The sequence below is a fragment of the Seriola aureovittata genome, chromosome 3, assembly GCF_021018895.1.
Source record: "Seriola aureovittata isolate HTS-2021-v1 ecotype China chromosome 3, ASM2101889v1, whole genome shotgun sequence".
NCBI classification, from domain to species: Eukaryota; Metazoa; Chordata; class Actinopteri; order Carangiformes; family Carangidae; genus Seriola; species Seriola aureovittata.
The window spans coordinates 16,817,838-16,839,144 of NC_079366.1; the positions used below are offsets into that span (position 1 = coordinate 16,817,838).

The window sequence follows — 21,307 nt, forward strand, 5'->3', positions numbered from 1 at the left end:
AGTTATACAGGGTGTACCTAGATACACACACCCAAAAACACTCAAACATACAGCATTCTATAGCTGTATTTACTAGGACTGTTGGGGCACTTTGCCTGGTTGTAAGTGCTTACACAGAGACGTCATCCACTCCACTACCTCTACTGTTGGTCACCAAATGCCATTAAGAATGAATCATTGGTTCTTGTGAGATACCTGCTTGGTACTGCATTGTTGTGTATTGTGGTTAAGATTGATTCAGCAAGGTATGTCTGTCCATTACACTCTGTATATAGCTAATATCAAAATTATACACGGTTGATTGTCAGTTAATAGTATTACAAAGAGTTGCTTTTAAAAACCAGTGAGTCTTATATACTCCAGTCATTTATTGGGACGTTTATTGTATTTATTATTTTCATTAGCAATTCATCTCTCTCTTTTTTTGATTAATCAATTCTATTACTCTGTAAAAGGTCATACAATTGTTAAAATGCCATTTTACAGTCAGAGTCAAGGTCATAGATTGTAGTCAGAAATGATTAGTCATTACAGATGGATAAGTTGATTAACAGAAAACAAATGGGTATCAGTAACTACATTCATCAGTTACAGCTTCCCAAATGTGAAGACTTGCTGCTTTTCTTTGTAATGTATTGAATATTTTTGGATTTTTGAGTTAATGAAATGTTGAATGTTGCCCGCGTGCAGTAGCTCACAATTGAGAAGCTGAAACCACAGAAAGTTATTCTTTTGCCAAGTGTCTAGTCAAATTATTGACTAGTTATTTTAGCACTAGTGTTATCTTCTGAACCATATCTATTGTAGTATGCAAAGTTGATCAGAAATATTCATATGTTTAAACATAATAATTAATATATATTCAATATTCACTAAATTCACTTGGTGGAGTGGCCATATAAGGTGTGACACTCAGCCCTCAAAATACCAACACCGGCCTGTCAACCAGCTCTGATGCAACATGCAAGCAACAGTCATATGATGTTATCTCATGTTCATATTAGTTTCCATACTGTGTAACAGTGTAACAGTGATAGGGAGGTGAGAAAAGCATTGGTAATCCTGTCCCAGATCCAAAAAGAGCATCAGCATGTCTATATTTGGGCACAAACAACGTCCTGCATTGGACTTCTTGGTTGTCATAACTAGTTGAGGTGTCCTAGTTATATCTGACACCATCTTACACTGGCCTGTCTTCCCCTGATTGATGTTTGCAGGGCAGAGATAGCATAACTTGACGAGCTCGTCATCATCATCATCATCATCGTCATCACCTTTCTTTTCTGGTTTTGATGAAAGGCCGTTCATCAAAAGAGCAGAGACAAAGTCAAAAGTTACAAGAAAAACTTTGTTATAAGGAGAGAAAGTGAGAGTACATATTGCAAAGAGATGAAATGACTGATGTTGATGAACTAACTGCATTAACTGGCCACAGCTGCAGGATATAAGGAATAGAGGTGTAATGATCCTGAAACCAAGACCGAAACACAATCTCGTATTGCAATATAGGGCGGCGGTAAACCCAACCACCAAGCTGCTGCCACCGCTGCAGGTGCTGTCTGTTGAGCTCTCACTACTTTACTAATGTAACAAAACTCATTTTTCATTTCATAATAAACACTGCAACACATGTAAATCACAAAGTTATTATTCTATTTAAATTTCAGGCAAGCTGTCTTTAAAATATTACAAATATTACACATTCTACCTATTGTATTGTCTTCCAAATGCATCATGCCTGCGGCAAAAGTTAGGCTAGTTTAATCAGCTTAAGATGGACAATAACCCTCAGATTGCAGTGGCACATTCAAGTCAGCGCTGTGGGATTGTGGGACTGTGGGACTGTGGGACTGTGGGACTGCAAAAATAACCAGAGGTATGAACCAAACTGTGGCTCCAAAATCGAGATGTGAAACGAACGATGGATTTGGAGAATGGTTGCACCCCTCATAAGGACTATAAGCACGACTACTGAAACACTGTCTCAAGCAGGCAAGGATATGGAATTATTGTATTGTCCTAAGATGCTTCCTTTGCTAGCCACGCTTCATAGAGGGCAGGTGTGTTTTTGGACTGGGGGGAGTGGGAGGCATTTAGATGTTAATTATTCATCATGGCCTTATAACTGTTTCCCGTTAGAGGAAAAGAGAGAGCGAGACAGAGAGAGGGGAGGGTGTGGTCGGTGATCAATGGACTTCTCAGAAGCTCAGCTCAAACACCTTTGTGCAAATGCGCTCTCTCTCTCTCTCTCTATCTATCTCTCTCTTCTTCTTTTTTTGCCGCCTCTCCCATCATGTTTGAGTTCAGTAAGTGAAGGATTTCTCACAGGGAAACGCATCAAAGCTTTTCGCTGTGTTGTTGAGAATAGCACGGCTTGTAGCTCTGCACATAGACAAACAGGTACACACATCTAAACACACACACATAGGCCTATGCCAGCAAAACACCAGACTGCTTTTGCCACATGCTGAGGAAGATGCTGTGACGCAAATATGGACTCCTGCAGTTGGAGAATCGGAGTGCAGGTTACTTCAATGTTGTTTTGTTTTTTTTGCCCAGGCCTATTATATCTAATTTTAGGTTTTGTCTTACTTTTATTATGTAACACCAGCTGAAACTCATCTTGTTTGGTTATAGCCCAAAGTACAACTGAAAAGTATGGCCGCTATTAAATGTGTTTACTACTCATATTTGTTTTGTTTATTCTCTGAATAATTCCTAACTCTCTCTCAGTGTTACGTATGTCTGTCCGACTAATTGTCTGCCCGGATATTTCTCTCTCTTTCTCTGTGAGTCTGATGGCATCACTCAGCATTCCTGGTATGACTGTGGGCTGCAGCGAATTTTTAGGTCACACGCTTCATTATTCATCATACATTCGACTCGGAGGTTAAATCAGTTTCTGCCTCAATACCCTTTGTCATCTGACGCTGGATGACATCAGCTCTCAAAGGGAAGTACATTCTGCCAACATTTTAGCAATACTAGAACATGAACAGTGGGTCAAAGTGGCACTACAAAAATTGTGTTTGTCTATGTACTGTAACGGCACATGACAAGGAGGGATGTTGCTCTTTGGAGAATATTCAGATTGAAGATAAGTCACACACAGATGACCATTTGGACCATTTCCTTCCATGTTCACAGTATCAGATTTTTGTTTTTTTTAGTTAATTCAGTTTCGTGTCATGTCCAGACCACTGTACGGCTTAAATATTTGCCTCAGTGTTCCAGTGCATTGCAGGAATATTGACACTCCTCATTAATGGTAACATCTGCAGCGGGATTGCAGTTTCACTGGAATATGATAGTTTATTTTTCCAGCGTGCTCAGAGCCTCTCTCTAATCTCATTAACAGGAACAGCAAACTGACGTCATGTGTTCCCGGGGGGACTTGGGCAGCTCTCCAAGGCGGAAAAGAGGGAAAGCCGTAAATTAGTGTGACGGCCATTTCCAAGGTAGTGTGTATCATACCAATACTGCCGCATCACAGAAAGGCAGTGGTTATTGGTGATGGTTGGAGGCGCTGCATTTTACCCATAGCTTTTAGATAGAAACCTGCCTTCACTTACAGAGAGTGAATAATGAATTTAAGGATGTAATCAGGTTGCCTACTGGCCATCTAGATTCTTTTAGAGTGCTCTTAGTTTGCTTTGAGGAAAAAAAAAAAAAAGATGTTGAAGGCTGTGGCCTAATGTAGCCAAAAGGAAAAGCAAGCAATCAGTTAATGTGGCACTGGTGTCTGCCTGTAGGGCTATAGCTTGTCCGTTAATGGAAATCGGTGGTGTTGTTGATATGGTAGAAACACTGAACAGCAAAAGGAACAAGTCATGTTACTGGTAAATCAGCTAAGTCACAAATCAGATGTATTTATTTGTATGTTTGTTACTGTGTCGACGTGGTTCACGCTTCAGTTCTAACCAGGCGTGGTCTCCTCCACTTTCTGTCGCTCCAGTCGTCTTTCTCTTGGGGCGTATTATGTGACTGTATCAATGTGATTTGTTCCATCCACACTCCATCTATCTATTCCCTCTCTGCTCATTTCATCCCCCATCCACCCACCCACCCGTGTCTCAGTGTCTTTACTCCCTGTGTTTGGGTGTGGTCTGATCTGGATTCTTAACTGTCTGCTTTGTCTGCTTCATATTAAATTTGACTCTGTGATTTGGTTTTGTGAAAAACAGACAGAGAGAGTGAGAGAGAGAGAGAGCATGTGTGGTGTGGACTTTATGGGTCTGACCTTTCTTAAGCAGTAAAAGAGGCTGCATAGTGACTTGACATTTAAATCATATCAGCGAGCCAATCCATTACTGTCTCTACTCTCTTGACCATTTTGTCTCTGAGCAAGGCAGACGTAATTTATAGACTGGTAATTTATAGTTTATGCATTAACAATATTTACACTGACCTATGTACAGAATGACATGCCATCTACTTAAGTGCAACGTTGTTTTTGAAAAACAAATGGAAGCACACCTGTAGTGAAGCTTGTGAAAAACTCTTGTAATGTTACTGTTACTCACAAACCTCTTTAATTGGGAACATACCATTTGTATGACAGCTTCCGTGTTGAATCAAAAGTCAGAAACATCCTCTGAAATCAGGGAGGTAGCAAAACTGCAGTGTTGATTTTTCATGTTAGGGTCATGTGGTGCAGGGTTCAGCTGCAATTTGGAATCAATATCCTGAAGGGAAAGGATCCTGCTGTTTCTTGACTATAAATTGTACAAAAATATTCCTTCTGTTTTGTGGATGTGTTGTCTTTATTATGAAGCCATTGTCCGTATAGCAAGTGGCATGGCACAATTGACTGCGATGGGATAAAAACAAACCAAAACATAGTGTGCTTTTCCTTAAGGGAATTACACCACTCTCATGTGTGTCCATTAAGTATGGAGCTTAGTAGCTTGGCATAAAGATGGGAAACAGAGGGAAAGAATTTGTGGTTGTGTTTTATGGCCAGTGGAAACTATTCTTTTAAAAATGTACATTTCTGTAATCCAACATTTCCCAGTGCAAGAAGTTCAATTAACTAATAAGACCTGACCTTTGGAGGAAAATAGATTTCTTGTTTCAACACAGAATTTGGCATTGTTTCTTTCTCCTCTGTGCAAGAGTTTTTGTGGCCAGCAGCTAGCGGCCCTTAGAAGAACCCACTCAGTGATGCACTAGTGTTGACAGTAATGGAAAATTTATTTTTAAAGTGTGGAAAGCAGCTGCTTCTTTTTGGTTTAAGCCTTCCAGTCACCTCCTCTGTATCTGCGTCTAGTCCAGTGGTTGCTGGTGAAGTGCAAGGGAATTAGTTCTTCTGCTGTGTTACTTCTCACTTCGACTCCTCAGGTTGTTTACCACTTACCAAGTGATAGTTTGGGTTATTTGACGTGGGGTTGTGTGAGTATATATTGTATAACTACCTCACACAACCCCATGTGAAATAACCTTAACTATCCCTTTTATCATAAGCGTAATTGATCACTTAAACCAAACAGATATAAGCACCAATGAAAGCTAGCATTTCTCGATGAGCAGCAGTTGGGACGGGGTTGAAAATTGTTGTCATGAAAAATGTATGAGCTTCTGGAAGTCTAAATGAGTCATCTGAAACAGAAAGATCCTTCCTCCATTAAACCTCAGATGCATTATATGCTGCCAGACACTCATCACTGGCATAACTCCACTAGTCAGCAGTGTAGCTCCATTAGCAGGCAGACAAATCATAAACAGCAACAACAGCAACAGCCAAAACAACCACGCCAATAATGTCAAAAGCAAATAAGACATTAGCTCTCATGAACAGAGAGGTGAGTTAAAGAAACACGCCAGTGTTTTTGTATGTTTTAGCTCATCTCCTACAAGTTATGCCTACTTTATATGTTCCAAAGCATATTATAGAATCCGTTAATGCGGTTTGCTACCTGCGGGCAGCCATGGTTCATTTTAGTTCACCTCAGTATGATATGGAAATAAACCTGCAGAGACCAGTAGTTTATAGGCAATCCATCACAATGAACTTGTATTTATTTATTTATCCATTGTCATAGTTAGGGTTGTGTTGTTTGGTAATGGAGTTGAGAGCAAGCACTGTTTTAAAACTCTTCCTTGTGGGCACCTTTTAAATGCGTTTGGGAATTTTGCACTTTTGCATACTCAGCGTACGGTATGTTGGAAAATCAAACCCAATAGACAAAGAATAAACATGAACATTGTGAAACATATTTTCATATTCAAACATATAAATGTGTGTGTGAATATGAGCAAGTGACAAAACATTTGTACACACTAAACTTACATAAACATCCACTCACAATTTGAAGCAGATGAACAGGCATGTGCAGGGATATGTGTGCTGATCTCTGCCTCTCTCATATCTGTCTATCATAGAGTCCTAATGGGCCATATAAAAGCCTCTGGATCTATAAAATGGAAAGCAAACCATTAACCCCTCCCCATGTAGGAGAGCGACTAAACCAGGAGAAACAAGAGCTCACATCACCTCTCTATGGAGCCCCCCCAAAATGTAATATGACTCCCAAATGGACACACACACACACACACACACACACATACACACACACACACACACACACACGCACACGCACACACACACACACACACACACACACACACAGTTCATAATGTATTCTCCTAATTCTCATTATCTCGCATGACTGATGGAAGGGATCAATAGAGGTCATTGATCAGGTGTTGCATAGACATCAAAAAAAAAGTTCATAGTATTAATAAATACATACTGCGCGCGTGCACACACACACACACACACACACACACAAACAAACTGTAACAATATTACTGAAAGAACAGTGTTTCAGGATCAACTAACATGCTGATCAATATGCTTATAGATTTTGTCTGTTAAATATGAAACCTAAGAAGCGCAGAAGTGCAGTAGCTGCTGCTGTTAGAAGTTTAGATTTGCTTGTATTGTGCAGTATACTGTGTTATGGGGAAGGTTCTTTGTGTTTTTCAAGGTTCTATTTTAGTGATTTTCTTTTTTTTAGCACAGTCACACTTTAGCTTACATTTGAAGTGGGGTTGGAAAGTTGTTTTTATTAATAAATATATGGAACAATATTTAAACATGATAAGAGGCAAAACGCTTTTTGGATCTTGATTAAATAGTTATAATACAATATATATAATAATAATATACTACAGTTATAAACACTGATTAACGATCCTGGAAAATACATCTGAAGATTTTTTTTATTTTGTTTTGGATGTCATACTCATAATCAGAAGTAGAAAATTAATCCCCTCTGCCAGTTTTTAAAATTTTTATAGTCATCATCAATGTATCAATGTTATTTGTTCTATCCATTATGCTGAATCAAAGATCCGTAGCTTTGTGCTGAAGAGAAGAATAAGTTATTCTCTGTTTCACCAGCAGAGAGTGCTGGAAGAGCAGAGTCCACACACAGAAAGGTGTATTTCCTCCAACAGCAGGATCACCATGGAACTGAATGAAGCACTCAGGCTGAATGCACCACACTGGAACATTTTAGACAGCATTACAGTGTGGAGTGATTCGGCAGATCCGTCCCATTCATGATTAGCAGTAGAAAGAGATGTCTCTCGGTCAACAGCAACATTGTTGTCGACTGAGCCCGTGTAAACATATCAGGCAAAATGTGTGAACAGAAATAGAGGTGTGAGATCGTGTCCCTGTCCCTGGTGCTGAAATTTCAAACTCCTAGCATTTGCAGCACTGACAGAGAGAGAACCTTGACATCTGTCCGCTGGTGATGGACACGCACGCGCACGCGCACACACTCAAACACATACGCACGCATGATCTGTCAAATCATATTCCATCAGCTGCCCGTACTAGGGGTGCAGTGCGGTGGAGAGTCAGGCCAGCCCACTTTCTCCGCCTTGCAGGGGGAAGCCTGTAAGTTGCAGGTGATTAGGAGCCAGTATTCTGTGCTCACTGGTCCCCCTCTCGACCAAGTGGAGTGTCCCGTCTTCTCTGCTGTCTCACAGAGGGACAGCCTGTACCCGGTCTCACTACGCTTCTCTTCCTCCCTTCTCGTCTTCCTCTTCCTCATCATTTATTGGAATTTATTCCATAATTAACTTGCTTAAATTTGTTTGTTACCTCACCTTTATTATACCTCAGTTTCCCCACTCACTTTTATTGCTCTCTTCACCATTTATTTAAACTACTGCAGATATTTCTGCCTTTATATCCTTCTAAAACCACTATGGGTTGGATTTTTACATGATTATAGCATCTTCCAAATTATTATGATGGTATAAGGTTTTGCTTTTCTGCTACTACCACGGAGGGGGTGCCGACATTAGAAAATCCTACACAAAATAGCTTTAGTATTCACCTTATTTTCCCCTGTTTTCTGCTGCTCTCAACTTTTAATCCACCCCAGCTCCCCTCTTCACCCATTAACCTTTCCTGCTCCTCATGTGTCCTTCCCTCAGGATAGAGCACAGCAGTAGGGAGAGTAGCTGTTGCTGTAGCAGTCAGCTGGCTGTTGGCATGCAGCCTCCTTAAACCCCTTACACAATAAACACTTTCCTGTGACTGTGGCTCACATACACAACATTAACACTCGCATGCATGCACGTGCACATGCTGCACACACACAAACACGTTTTGTGGACACATCTGTTCACATGGAACAGGGTTTTGATGTACATCTGGACTGGGTCATTCCCTCTGTGTGTGTGTGTGTGTGTGTGTTTGAGTGTGTAAGTGGATAGGTTTTACTTTCGTCATTCGCCAACCTTTTTTCAGTCATCATCTCCAGCGGTCTCTCATATTTGCACACATGAATGTGAATTTCATCTTCAGCTGGTTTATATGTAGCTGTAGCTGTTTCCGGGCTTGATGTGGAGCGACCACCGTTTATTTCCAGTTGCGTTGAAGAGAGGATCCTTTCTGGAGTCAAACTACCTTTATGGGAAGTTTTTCTTTACTTTGAGATTTTTTCTTATATTCTATTTTTAGCTGGGGAGCTTGGATGATCGTTAATCTGAAGGTCATTTTCTTGTAGTCATTTGAACATAATCAGAAAATTTCCCAGAATTTTTTTTTTCTTGTGACTTAGCACAGTGTTGTTGCGGCATGAGGTTTAATTACTTTATAAAATCCATAAAATAAAACAAAATTTGTTTGGCATCTGCATAGCTAAGAGTAAAGGTACTTCATTCCTGTTAGGTTAACAAAGTGAAATTCTAGCAGCTTGTAAAACGGTTTTTCGAGACGGAGGTAGAAAAGTGAGGTCATGGCCCATGCTGCAGCCCACCTAAAGAAAGCTCGTGAGCTTGAGCAGCATCCAGAATACAGAGCTCTACAGAAAGCCAGGGAGAGGAGGAGACGGCATCGTGAAAGAGCTGAGCGAAGGCGGCAGGTAAAACTAAATCATATCCATTCATAGTTTGTGTACCGTGCTTAATACCATTTTGATTTCAACAACACATGCTCTTGTGGGCTTAAGAGTATACTGTAAGTGTATGAGAGTGTGTTTGTGGGGGGTTACACAGATGTGGATGTGGTTGACCATGCATGGTGCTGCGGCTGCTGTGCTCTAAGATGATTTATCATGTAGTGTGAGGGAGGTGGATGCTGGTGGAACAGATGACAGATGTGGACAAGGCTCAAGCTCAGAGGGGATTCACATGCTGGTGGTATGGGACCTTTTATGGAGCAAACCTCTGGTGATATTTGTAATAAAGTCCGTGGAGAATAAAAAAAGAAAGTAGAGTCCATCAGAACATAGTGCATTATCGCTCATCAATTATTTCAAGTCACTAACCTTAGATTAAGTTATCTTAACGAGAGGTTTAACAGGTGACTAAATTATTTGTTTTGTTGCTATGGATACACCTGCTAACAAATCAGAAATTGGTCTCACTGTCTGATAAGGTACCGTCAATAAAGGCTTTATAAGCTGTAATTAATGGCTTTATTAATGGTTAATAAATGGTGTAGCCCTTAATAAATAACTTTTTGGTTGCCAGGTTGGCTGAACATCCTCCTCCAGCACGACACTTTGCTAGCACTTCAATTCATGGAGGACACCCTTCCAAGCCATGAAGTCTGTAGTTATAAATGTTATTTTGTATGCAGTTACAGATGTTAGTTTGACATTAATAAAGGGTAATGGGTTTCTCAATTTGCAACTAGTCATCAGTAAACTCACAAAAGTAATTATTTAGTCAGTAAACTATGAATTGTAATAAATTGTTAATAAAGGATTTGACAGTAATCCATCAAGTCTGCAGCTGTGAGTGTTAATAAGCTTTTATAAATGGATATTGGTCCAGATGTGCGGCAGCTCTGAGTGGTGGAACAGTCCACTGGAGAGGACTCATTAATGAATTCAATATCTGCCTAAAAAGACAAGTGTCATGCTGGAGGAAGAATTTTTTTTTATGAATGGTGCCTTATCAGAAAGTGACACCGAGATATTTTTATGTTCTCGTATGTAAACAGCTACAACTCATTACGAAATGAATGATCTCAAAATGTTTGTCAGTGAAATAGATAGTCTTAGAAACGAAATGATCTATAAATACTTCAAGTGGCCTAATTTGCAATAAAAGATACTGCCACACACGCTGCTCACTCTATTTAAATCAAACCTGTGTGGGACTGCTCTCATCATACTGACAGTGTGTAAGTATATTTGGTCTTGTAATACAGACCATGATAGTGGCTAAAAAAATACAGTGGTCTTTTGCACTCATAAATGTACCTGCTGATGGGATGCCTATGATACTAAAGAGAATATTGATTTTCCTCCAGTGTAAGCAGAGACATGGACACAGTACAGTGTATAATCCAGTATCCATCATTGCATGACCGTCTGCAGGTCAATCTACACAAATCCTGTACAGAAACACAGATTACAGCTGGTTTTCAATCATTCCAATCTCTGTTGCTGCAGTGTGCTTGGCAAAGAGATGAATGAGACAGAGAAAACAGAAGTAACTAAAAACCACACTGCAACATAAACACAAACACAAAGCCACATAATGCAAACATCCAAGAAAACATGATGCAAGCACATGTAAAATCAGTGCCTGTCTTGCAGACAGATTGGTCAAATAACTGTGGAGCACAGAGTTGTGTTTGGATATTTGTTTTAACAGTCAGTCGGTTTGCAATTCTGTTTGGATGCACATTTGTGATTACAATCTGAAGAAGCACATGCTATCAAGAGTTTGAACCAGTATCTAGAATACTCTGCAGAGAAAACCCTATGCACGCAGGTAAAAATGTTACCTGTTTTCCAAACCATGTTTACATGCCACAACATTCTGTTCCTCCAGTGGTGAACAACAGATTCTGCGTAAGGTTTTAAGTCAGTGAAATTTGATCTAAGTATTGTGTTTAGGCTCATCTTGAACCTTGGCGTTCCTGGAGAGCACCGCAGGCCACACGGTCTCCGGCGCGACTCAAACCCAGCTGTCATGCACCCCACCCTGGACATACTCAGCAAGGGGTTGGGGACTTGGTAGGATAGCGGGATCTGGGAAGGTTAAAAATAGCCAAGGCGGGGAGATAGTAAGGGTTAAATGTTTATGGCTGCAGTTGTTATCCTACTGAGAGAGGGGAGAAGTAGAGGAAGAGTAGGCAAGACATGGGCCTCAGCTAGACTCGGTTCACATACTAAGACAGATCCAGAGGTACGGGAAGCTGAGGGGTTTTTTGGCTGGGCAAGGGATAAAAGGGCACAGAGAAGGGATAGAGTGATGGTAATAGTGAAGTAAGTGAAATTTGGCGTGGCGTTAATTATGTTTGGACAGAAGACATGAAGAGATTTAATGGATTGTAAGATTGATTGATGCAGCCAGGAAGTGAGCTGGAGAGGCTTTTATCGAAGGATGCGAAGTGAGAAACTACAAGCAGTGGATTTCGGTGGACCATACAATATCATACAGTCATAAAGTGAGAAAGGTTTTAAGATATAGCTGGGAAATTGTCAACAGATTAGGGTGGTAGCAATGGGCAATGCAGCAGCATGTCAGGCCTGTGGATCAGATAAAGCTTTGAATACCACTGGGAGTGACAGCGATTTAAACCAACAAACTGACTTCTATGGAGCTACTGACCCTGGATCTGAAGTTGATGATTCTCTGGTAAGAGGTGGAGAGACATGATTCTACTGTTATAAGGACTTTTGTAGTTTGTTACCTGTGCTGCATTAGGTGTCCTCTTCAAGAAAACGTGTTAATCTCTTTGCTGCTGGCATGTGTGTGTGTGTGTGTGTGTGTGGTGTGTGTGTGTGTGTGTGTGTGTGTGTGTGTGTGTGTGTGTGTGTGTGTGTGTGTGTGTGTGTGTGTGTGTGGTGACATCTCATGTGAGGGGATTGACCCTTGATCCTGCACGGGGGTGTGGCCTCGACCCAGACATGCAGTAGGGAGTTTGTTTGATTTTGCTGACCCTACAGGTTAACACCCAGTGGTGACCGGCTGACATGTTCCTGTCTTGACCCCACTAAAAAGAAGTTAAAATCTTGTCAACACTCTCAGATCAATTCACCCAGTGGCACTCTGCAAAAGGAGTGTGACATTCACATACTGTAGCACAATGGAGTAATGTTTTCATATAATATTTTCAATATTACTAAACCCCTATGCAAATATCAGATGTGTGTATGGAAACATCACATTTGGCACAAAGTTGATCTCTGATCATCGATCATCAAAAAAATGCACCAACAAAGGTTTTTTGGAATGATGTAATTTTCATTGAAGTTTAAAATTTGCTTTGATCATACTGTTACCATCAGCTTTGATAATATTTTTATTTTATTTCGAACACTCATGCATTTCACTATTGGCCTCAATAATCCCAGAGCAGTTGGGCTCTTAATTCTCATTCTTGCCGGGGAGATATTTCTGCTGGTCGTTGTGAGTAAAATTTTGAGGAGGGCTCAGGTTGTCTTGAGGAGTAATCATAGCTGATATTGAATCCAGGTCAGGAGGAAGAGGCCCCGTGGATCATGTGTTACATCCTTTTTACATCCTTTAAAGGGAACTAGGTCAACAATTTGAAGAGTTCAGTGTGAAACTTTAAATTCAGTAGGTACATACACATAAATGCAGTAAAACATACAGAGCTACTGAACATGTAATTGCTTTGTGTGTGTGTGTGTGTGTGTGTGTGTGTGTGTGTGTGTGTGTCTGTGTGTCTGTGTGTCTGTGTGTCTGTGTGTGTCCGTATGTGTGTGTTGCAGCTGCTTAGGCAGCCTTGATGTCTGTTGGTTAAATTTAGAATAGCCTACTCAGACGAATTATTGATACAAGGAGGTCTGACTTCCATAAAACCATAAAACACTTTCTGAAGCCTCATGTCAAATACACTCCCACTATGCACAACAGTAACAGACTACATCCATCTTTCTGAAATGACTGGAATTTTTTTATGAATGATATGTATGTAAATATAACTATGACAAACCGGGGGAAAAAATCACTTTTAAATAATCATATTAAAGACTTGTCTGTAAAAACTGGAAAAAACTTTTTTCTAGAAAAAAAAAAAAAAAGATTGGTAAAAAGTTTTTTACATATAATACTTTTTGTGTAATAAATACAGTTTGACCTATATATGTTCTTAACTAACCCTTACTGTTATCTTTATACTGTACATCTACCACATCTACCAGAAATACCAAAAGTTGACCTGCAACCTAATGAAACTGAAAATTAAAAACTAAATATGTGTTTGTATTCCTGTTTCTAATATTTGTCTTCATTCTGTCTCCATCCCTCCAGTCTGACAGTAACACCAGTTTCCTTCGAGCTGCACGGGCGGGAAACATTGACAAAGTCCTTGAATTCCTGAAAAATGGAGTAGACATTAGCACCTGTAACCAGGTAAGGAAACTTCTCACCAGCCACAGCAGAAGCTACATCTAGCATCTGGTGCTTAATGACATTTCCATTTCTGCTGTTGTGTATGATGTGTATTGCTTTTTCCTTTTTTTTTTTGTTGTTGTTTTTGTTAATTTTGGTTTTTTTTATTTACTGTTCAGCTATTTTACCTTTTTCTTCATTCATACAACCTACACTACCGTAGCTACCTCTAGACATCATAGAGCACTTTGCCTTCATTATTAGACAGTGATTATTTAGTTAATGAGATTATTTGTTTGGTCAAAGTTATTTGCAAGATTTAGTGTGTTAAAATGGGTGGAGCATGTCAACAGATTAAAAAGTGACACGTTACTTCTGAAGCATCAGTAATGTGTCACTGTTTGAGAGAGGCAAGCATGTGCTAATGTGTTGTTGTTGTGCAGATGACAATCAGGTTGTGTTACTGTGCAGCTCAGTTGAAGAAAACATTTATGAAACAGCTGTCGCTTTCTGTGCAGTTTTGTGGGAGTATGCTGTGAGAAGTATTAAAGCAGACGAATGTAAAGTAGAAATGTTGACTCATTTTGACTAACGTGAACTTATTTGTAGTCAATCGTCAGTTACTTGCAACATGCAAATACCTACTGGCTCAGCGATAAAATGCCTTAGAGGACAACGTAGGGTCACAAAGTCATGGAGGGATTTAGGCTTAAGTCTTAAGTCTATGACTTAAGGACACACAGTATTAGTTTTACTAATTGTGTTGTCATCAGTTGAAGTCTAGGTCTTGTCCTCAAGATGATGGTGTTTTTAGTCAAAGAAAAACAGTTTGCAAACAAACTATCTAATTTTAGTCTTATTTGACGTAAGCTTGTTTTTAAGCTAACAGTTTTGACTTTCTTTTGAATATTAAAACCTCTGTTTTCCTTTTATTAAATTTACTAATAAATGATGCTTTTAGGCACATAGAAGCAAAATACAAAACATGCTACTGTCACTAGCAGCACAGTGGTTCAAAGCTGTAAACTGGTCTGTCTGTCTTACCTGCTGAAGCTAACCTTCACGCTGCTGTGTCATGGTAGCGTCACACAACTGAGCTTGGTCAGCACATACCTTAACCTGCCACCTCCCCCTCACAACATCATAACCCCTCCTCTCCCTCTCCTCCAACACCCATTCTGCCATCCAATCTCAGCTGCACTTGAAGGGTCTCTCTAACAGCTGTTCCCACCCCCCATCCCCCCTCACTCAGATTCCACTGAGGAGGAGGAGGGAATTGGGAGTGTGCCAAAAATTTCCCCTCCAGCTCTGCTCACACCCCCTTGGCCCATCTATGTCAATGTGATTTACAGCAGTCACAAGGTAGCTTAAAGGAAGATGGGGAGCTTGGCTACATGAGTCTGTGTGTGTGTGCGGGTGTGTGTATGTTGTGTGCGGGCGTGCTTATCGTCAGCTCCTCATATTTGCCACTGTGTCATTGCTATTGGCCTTTTGTGAGTCTCCAGCAGTTTAATAGTGACTGTTTATACACTTGGCTATAATTGGCTGGCAGACAGGAATTGGCAACTGCTCGCCCACAGCTCTACTAGCTGTACTTTGTTGTCATGGAGACCTTGGGTTTTGTTTTGTGCACCAAGAAGGAGGCCTGACTGTCCATTGCTGTGATTTTGCACACACACAAACATACACACACACACACACACACACACGCACACACACACACACACACACACACACACACACACACACAGCAGCCACCCCACACCCCCCCCACCCCCGCCCCCTGCCCCCCCTGCAACAGGAGAGCCCTGGCCTTCATAGTATCTGTGAGGGGTCAGATGATCGCATTTGAGCCCTTGTCAGGTGACCAAAAATGTGACATTTTCATATATATCCCAGTGATGCCCTCACTGTGTGTGTGTGTGTGTGTGTGTGTGTGTGTGTGTGTGTGTGTGTGTGTGTGTGTGTTTGTGTGTGTGTTTCTTTCTAAGAGAGCGATGCCAATATAGTGTAATACAGTAAATTTAATCTTGTAAGGAATCTGTTCATATGACTTTAATCTTAAGCTGTTAACTGTAGCTCATTTTACTTTGTATTAGACAACTGACTTGCTTGGATCACATGCACACACACACACACACACACACACACACACACACACACACACACACACACACACACAAAAACACTGCTGACCCTTTAACTAAGTTAATTGAAGTAAATGTCCTAATTTGTAGAGACACATATTGCTAAACTTGTTTTCTTGTTAGTGTTAATTGTTCCCATGTGTGAGTTTGTGTGAACAAGCTCACACACAAACATACACACATTTTTCACAAGTCCAGTATTTTATTCCTCCTCCAGGCATGTGCTGGAGTTTGATAGGTGGTTTGGCTGACTGACAGACAGTCATACTGTGTGCCACCACCATTCATCACCAGCTGTTTAGACTTCTGTGTTTTCATGGTCATAGGTTTGGGACTCCATTGTCATAAGCTGTTTAAAGCTAGAGCTAATGTGCCTCTTCCAGAGGACGGACGTTTAGCGTGTAGACAAATTAAAACAAGCATCACCAATGTAACTCTCTGGTGAATGTGCGTTATTGCATTTACTAGCATGGAATTAATGTACTTTTACCAGTGATGCTGCCAGTCAGTTGCAAACACGCCACACAGTGATACAGTATAGCCATCCAAACAGTGGTAATTGAAATGTATCCAGATATGATGCCTTAATGATATTTCAAGGAGGTACCAGTTTACACAAACACCACAATTAGAGAAGGCCCAGATGATCATTCAAAAGTATCATGTTGCTCATGATTAGCAGCAAAATTGCTCTCAAGGAAATGAGTGCATGAGAATCACGTCAGTGGAAAAGCACTCCACACAAATTACAGAGCCATTATCTGTAACAGTGCTGTCAGTATTGCAGTCAGTAGAGTCATCGCTCTAATGATAAGAGCATCAACAGACATGAAATAATATTAATCTAAAATCTGGGGTCTGACTAATTGAAAGTAACAACTCAGTAATTTGTAGTGACTTTAAAAATAAGGAAGCTATATGTTTGTATTTGAGCACAAATTGTATTTGTGTAAGTTAGTCAGCTATGTCAGCACATAGTTATCACTTGGATAAAATTAACACTGTTGGTAATAACACAAATCATGTGAGAATAACATCCTATTTTCACAATTGTAAGAGCGCTTTGCAGTATGTCAGCAATATAAATGATGATGTTATTAGACATGATCCATGAAATGCATCTTAAAATGAATGACTTACATCATCAGTGGCTTCTTAATTTTACTCAGTCGGTACATCTGCAAGGGAGACGCTGGAACGTCACGCAGCAATTTTGAGTGCTGCCCTGGGGTGTGTGTTCATTAATAACTGAAGAGTCAGATCCTAGAAAGCAGCAACAGTGTGGCGAGGGCCAGAGTCTGGCGCCAAGGGCAGAAGGCTGTCCAAGTCAGTTAAAGAGAGGGAGAGAGAGATATATACTCCCTGTCTTCCAAGTCCACAGTCAAACTGTCCTTCTCTATTTCACTGATTTTGTGAATGAGACAGACAGCTTTATCCCCCAGTTCTCACAGTGTGACTTTTTGAACACACAAGCATCTTTTTGTCTGTGTATATAATATAAGATCTGTTTACTTTAGAATTGCAGAGGGAAGACAGTAGACTGATCTGTGTGTGAGGAAGAAAAAATGTTGTGTGTGTGTGTCGCCAGTGTGTGCTTTTGTATGTGAGCTTTTTTGTTTCCATGTCCTCAAAATTAAAGGACTTCCCCTCTAATCTACTCAAATGTTAATCCTTGGTGAGTGATATTGCTTTTTAATCTGCATTTACATTATTTCCTTTTTTTCTCCCTCCGCCATTTATCCTCTTTGACACTTTTCTGACATTTTTATTACCATCTGTGATTATAACAAAGGTCAGCGGTCATAGAGGCATGACTATTTATCTGCACTGGACAGAGCTCAACAGTCTCCCTCCTGCCAGGGGGAGCTACAAACTGCCTGTAGGGCTGAACGTCCATTAGCTAAATGAAGCTTTCACTTACAGCTCAGAGGAAAAGGAGATTTAGATCAGTTTGCATGACACTGTGTGTATATGTGTGTGTTTGTTGTGGGCTTTACTTGTGTCTTTTGGAGTACATAATAGTTTAAATGTGATTGAAACACTCTAATAAGATTGCGTAATTGTTGCTGTGTCAGTTGAGTTCACCATTTCAGAAGTGACGTGTAAAGGTGAAACTCAACTTTCCGCGTGTTCAGACTGCAGCAAAGAGCATCTAGTAGCACATTTGGAAGTGGTTTCATCTTGTGTTTTGGCACTGCAGCGGAAATGTCACTGACTGACTGAGTGATTTACTGACGTGATGACTTCAGAAGCATCGACGGTGCAACCTGACAAACATGATAAACATTTGTCCGTAGCAAAGTATGGCGAGCATTTCCAGCTCAGTGTGACCACACCCATCACCCAATGACTGTGGTGATGATGATGATAATGATGTTCATGATAGTGCTTAAACTATTAACCGATTAACAACCGACTCATTGTAAAAGTCAGTTATCACGAAATGATGATAGCCATTTCACCAGCCATTCACAATTCTCTGACAATTAATATACTAAATGATCAATCAATCGATTAAATATGATATTTAAATGAGCGATTGATAATAAAAAGCCCTAGTCAGTGATGTAACTGCAATGCAGATGTAAGGCTGATGTGTAGAGGTATAAGAATAGATGAGTTGCAATAGTTCTTCAGATGACTTCTTGCTGACTCAGATTTGGTCAAGAACAATTTAGCATGAAATCAAAGGGCCATCAATCAATCAATAGGAGGCCAATTATGCCTTGCCAAAAAAGTTTTGCAAATTCTCCACTGAGTGCTCATTAGGAACCTTGTGCACATAAAGAAATCTATTCCTTTCTAAGCATTTTATTCTAGGACATAGACAGAAAATGATGGTGGCTCTCACTTTTACCCTTTTAAAGTCAAGTCATCTCAGACTATCTTGGACACAGTCACTCACTTGCCTGGACGCACACTTACATACTTAAGCCTCTGAGGAATGCCCTCTTTTTTTTCTTTTTGAAAGGTTGACATTTTCAGTAGCTTCTATATATGACTATCCATGTTTGTGTGTGTGTGTGTTTATGTCCCACATACCCTCTATGACTGTGCAGAAACATGATACCCCTTTGACTGTTTGGCATTTGGCAAGTCAGAGAGGAAGAGAGAGTGAGAAAGAGAGAGAGAGTGAGAGTGTGTGTGTGTTGTAAGTGCACGAGGGAAAGAAAGGGGCAATGATAGAGGTGTTAGCAGTTCCTCCAAAGTCAGGATCCACAGTTCCTCTCTAACTCATCTCAGAGAGCTTGCAAGGAAGGAGAAGAAGGCAGAGACTCAGAATCTTGAGTTCCCAACCAGGGCAGTGGTGGAAGGAGGCAGAGGACCTGCGCTGATAGCTGGTGCTCCATCACTTCTATATCCAGCTTGGTCCAGCATTTAAGAAGGCAAAAGATAGAAAAGAGCAAAGACAGATTTACGAAGGAACAGAAAGCGCAGAAAGGAAAGAAGAAGGAGAGAGAGTCTAACATTTGGTTTGGAAAAAAAGGAGCAGAGAGGATAAAAACACGGTCGCGGTTTGAAACACTCTCTTAGTTTGCGGGTTTAAGAGAGACACAGCGCAGAATGGAAGAAGAGGAGGATGAGGTGAATCATTCTTCTTTATGTTTATATATGTCTGTCTCAGAGGAAACGTGTTCATGCGTGCGTTGTATAAATATATCAGTTATGTTGTAATTGCATGTCAGGGTGGAACATTTACATGCTCCTTTCCTCTTCCTGTGCTGCTGCTGCTGACCTGTAGCTCTGGTTGATGGATCAGGCTGTTGCTGTAATGCTCACATCCAACCCGTGTGAGGAGAAAATCAGCCATGTTTTCTTAGACAGATATCGCACTTCTTCTTTTTTTAATTGATATTTTTTTAAACTGTAAATTGCCCCACTGTTAGAATTCCTTTTATCATCATGTGATGTTCATTTTCACATTTTACTTTTTTTTTTTTCCTGATTTTAATATTGTTTGAGCGAATATTTCCACTACATGAAAGATTGTGTTTATGTTCAGAGAGTGGACGCAATAATACAAATACATGTACAATATAATGCAATAACAACAGCTTGGAATATTGCCTCATAATTCACTATGAACTTTAATCAAGACATATAGTCTAAGTGTGCATTTAGCGCAGGAATATTGTATTTTCAATTTAACAGATTCAATGGATTGTGCAGTTGTCTGTATACTCTGCCTCCTATAATGTGTAATGCAGCTATTGCCCAAACTGTGTGGTCTGGGGATCAATGTATGTCATATCAGTTATGTAATAATCACTTTACCATATTTGTTTTCTTGAAGTCTTATGTCTATGTTTTCTGTTTGTTTTCTTTCCAGAATGGGTTGAATGCATTACATCTGGCAGCTAAGGAGGGACACAAAGATTTAGTGGAGGAACTGTTGGAGAGAGGGGCACCTGTTGACTCCTCCACAAAGGTGCGCACACGTATTCGTGTTTCTGTTATGCTGTATCAACCTTCCAGATATGAGCACGGCACAGTTTTATCTTTAGCCCCACTAGGGAAGATATTCGGGGAAAAAAGAGAGGAGGGAGGGGAAGAGTTATAGCTGGGTAACAGATAGACAAAAAGAGAAACGTAATATATAGTGGTATCAGTTGTGAAGTACTGGGTAAATCAGTGCGTCTGTCTTCAGCTTTGAAACCTGATACACGAGGGTGGTGGTGGATATGAGGGTGGTTTCAGAGGGAGGGAGTCATGTGAGAAGATTCTTCTAGATGGATTACTTTTTACATTTACAGTGAGATTATGGGAAATTTGTCTCTTTAACTTTGAAAGAGTTGGATTCATGATTATGTCATAAATAGGTAATTTATTTTCAGTGGAAAGGGGGGGTAAGCTGTCTGGCTGTCCAGTGCATCAGGTTTACCAGCTAGCAACAGTAAACAGCTGGCAAGGAATCTTTCGCCCTTCCTGCCCATGTCCTTGGATTGACATTAATATGATCCTTAGTATTATTCAGTCAACAGCCTCCACATCATTAAAATAAAAAACAGAAGCAAGAGCAAAACATTTGTGTGTTATCAGGCAGTGTTCACATCAAAGTTTTCTGTATCTGTCGCATCTTTTTATACTCTATCTTTTTCAGCCAGGTCAGAATTTTTAAGGTATCTGTAACCACACAGGATAGGCACAAAGACACATAACATACTTGAATAGTGGCCTTAACCCCAGTTTTCTGTGCAGAAAGGAAACACTGCCCTCCACATTGCCTCATTGGCGGGACAAAGAGAAGTAGTTCGACTACTGGTGAAGAGAGGAGCAGATGTCAATTCTCAGTCACAGGTGAGAAGCTTTTTCAGTAA

The 21,307-nt window shown here is 40.3% G+C and overlaps 1 protein-coding gene across 6 annotated transcripts in view; it reads left to right on the top strand.

Moving 5' to 3' along the window:
* The window catches only part of ank2a (ankyrin 2a, neuronal), a 76,183-nt gene that overhangs the window by 6,396 nt on the left and 48,480 nt on the right, over positions 1–21,307 (top strand). For 5 of the 6 annotated variants that reach the window (XM_056372900.1, XM_056372903.1, XM_056372901.1 and 2 more), the window contains exons 2-4: positions 13,762–13,863; positions 20,320–20,418; positions 21,189–21,287. In XM_056372900.1, coding sequence (XP_056228875.1) covers positions 13,762–13,863; positions 20,320–20,418; positions 21,189–21,287 — 300 coding nt within the window. Of the gene's footprint in view, positions 1–13,761; positions 13,864–19,126; positions 19,575–20,319; positions 20,419–21,188; positions 21,288–21,307 lie in introns of those variants that run through there. The other variant, XM_056372906.1, reaches the window with a different exon arrangement.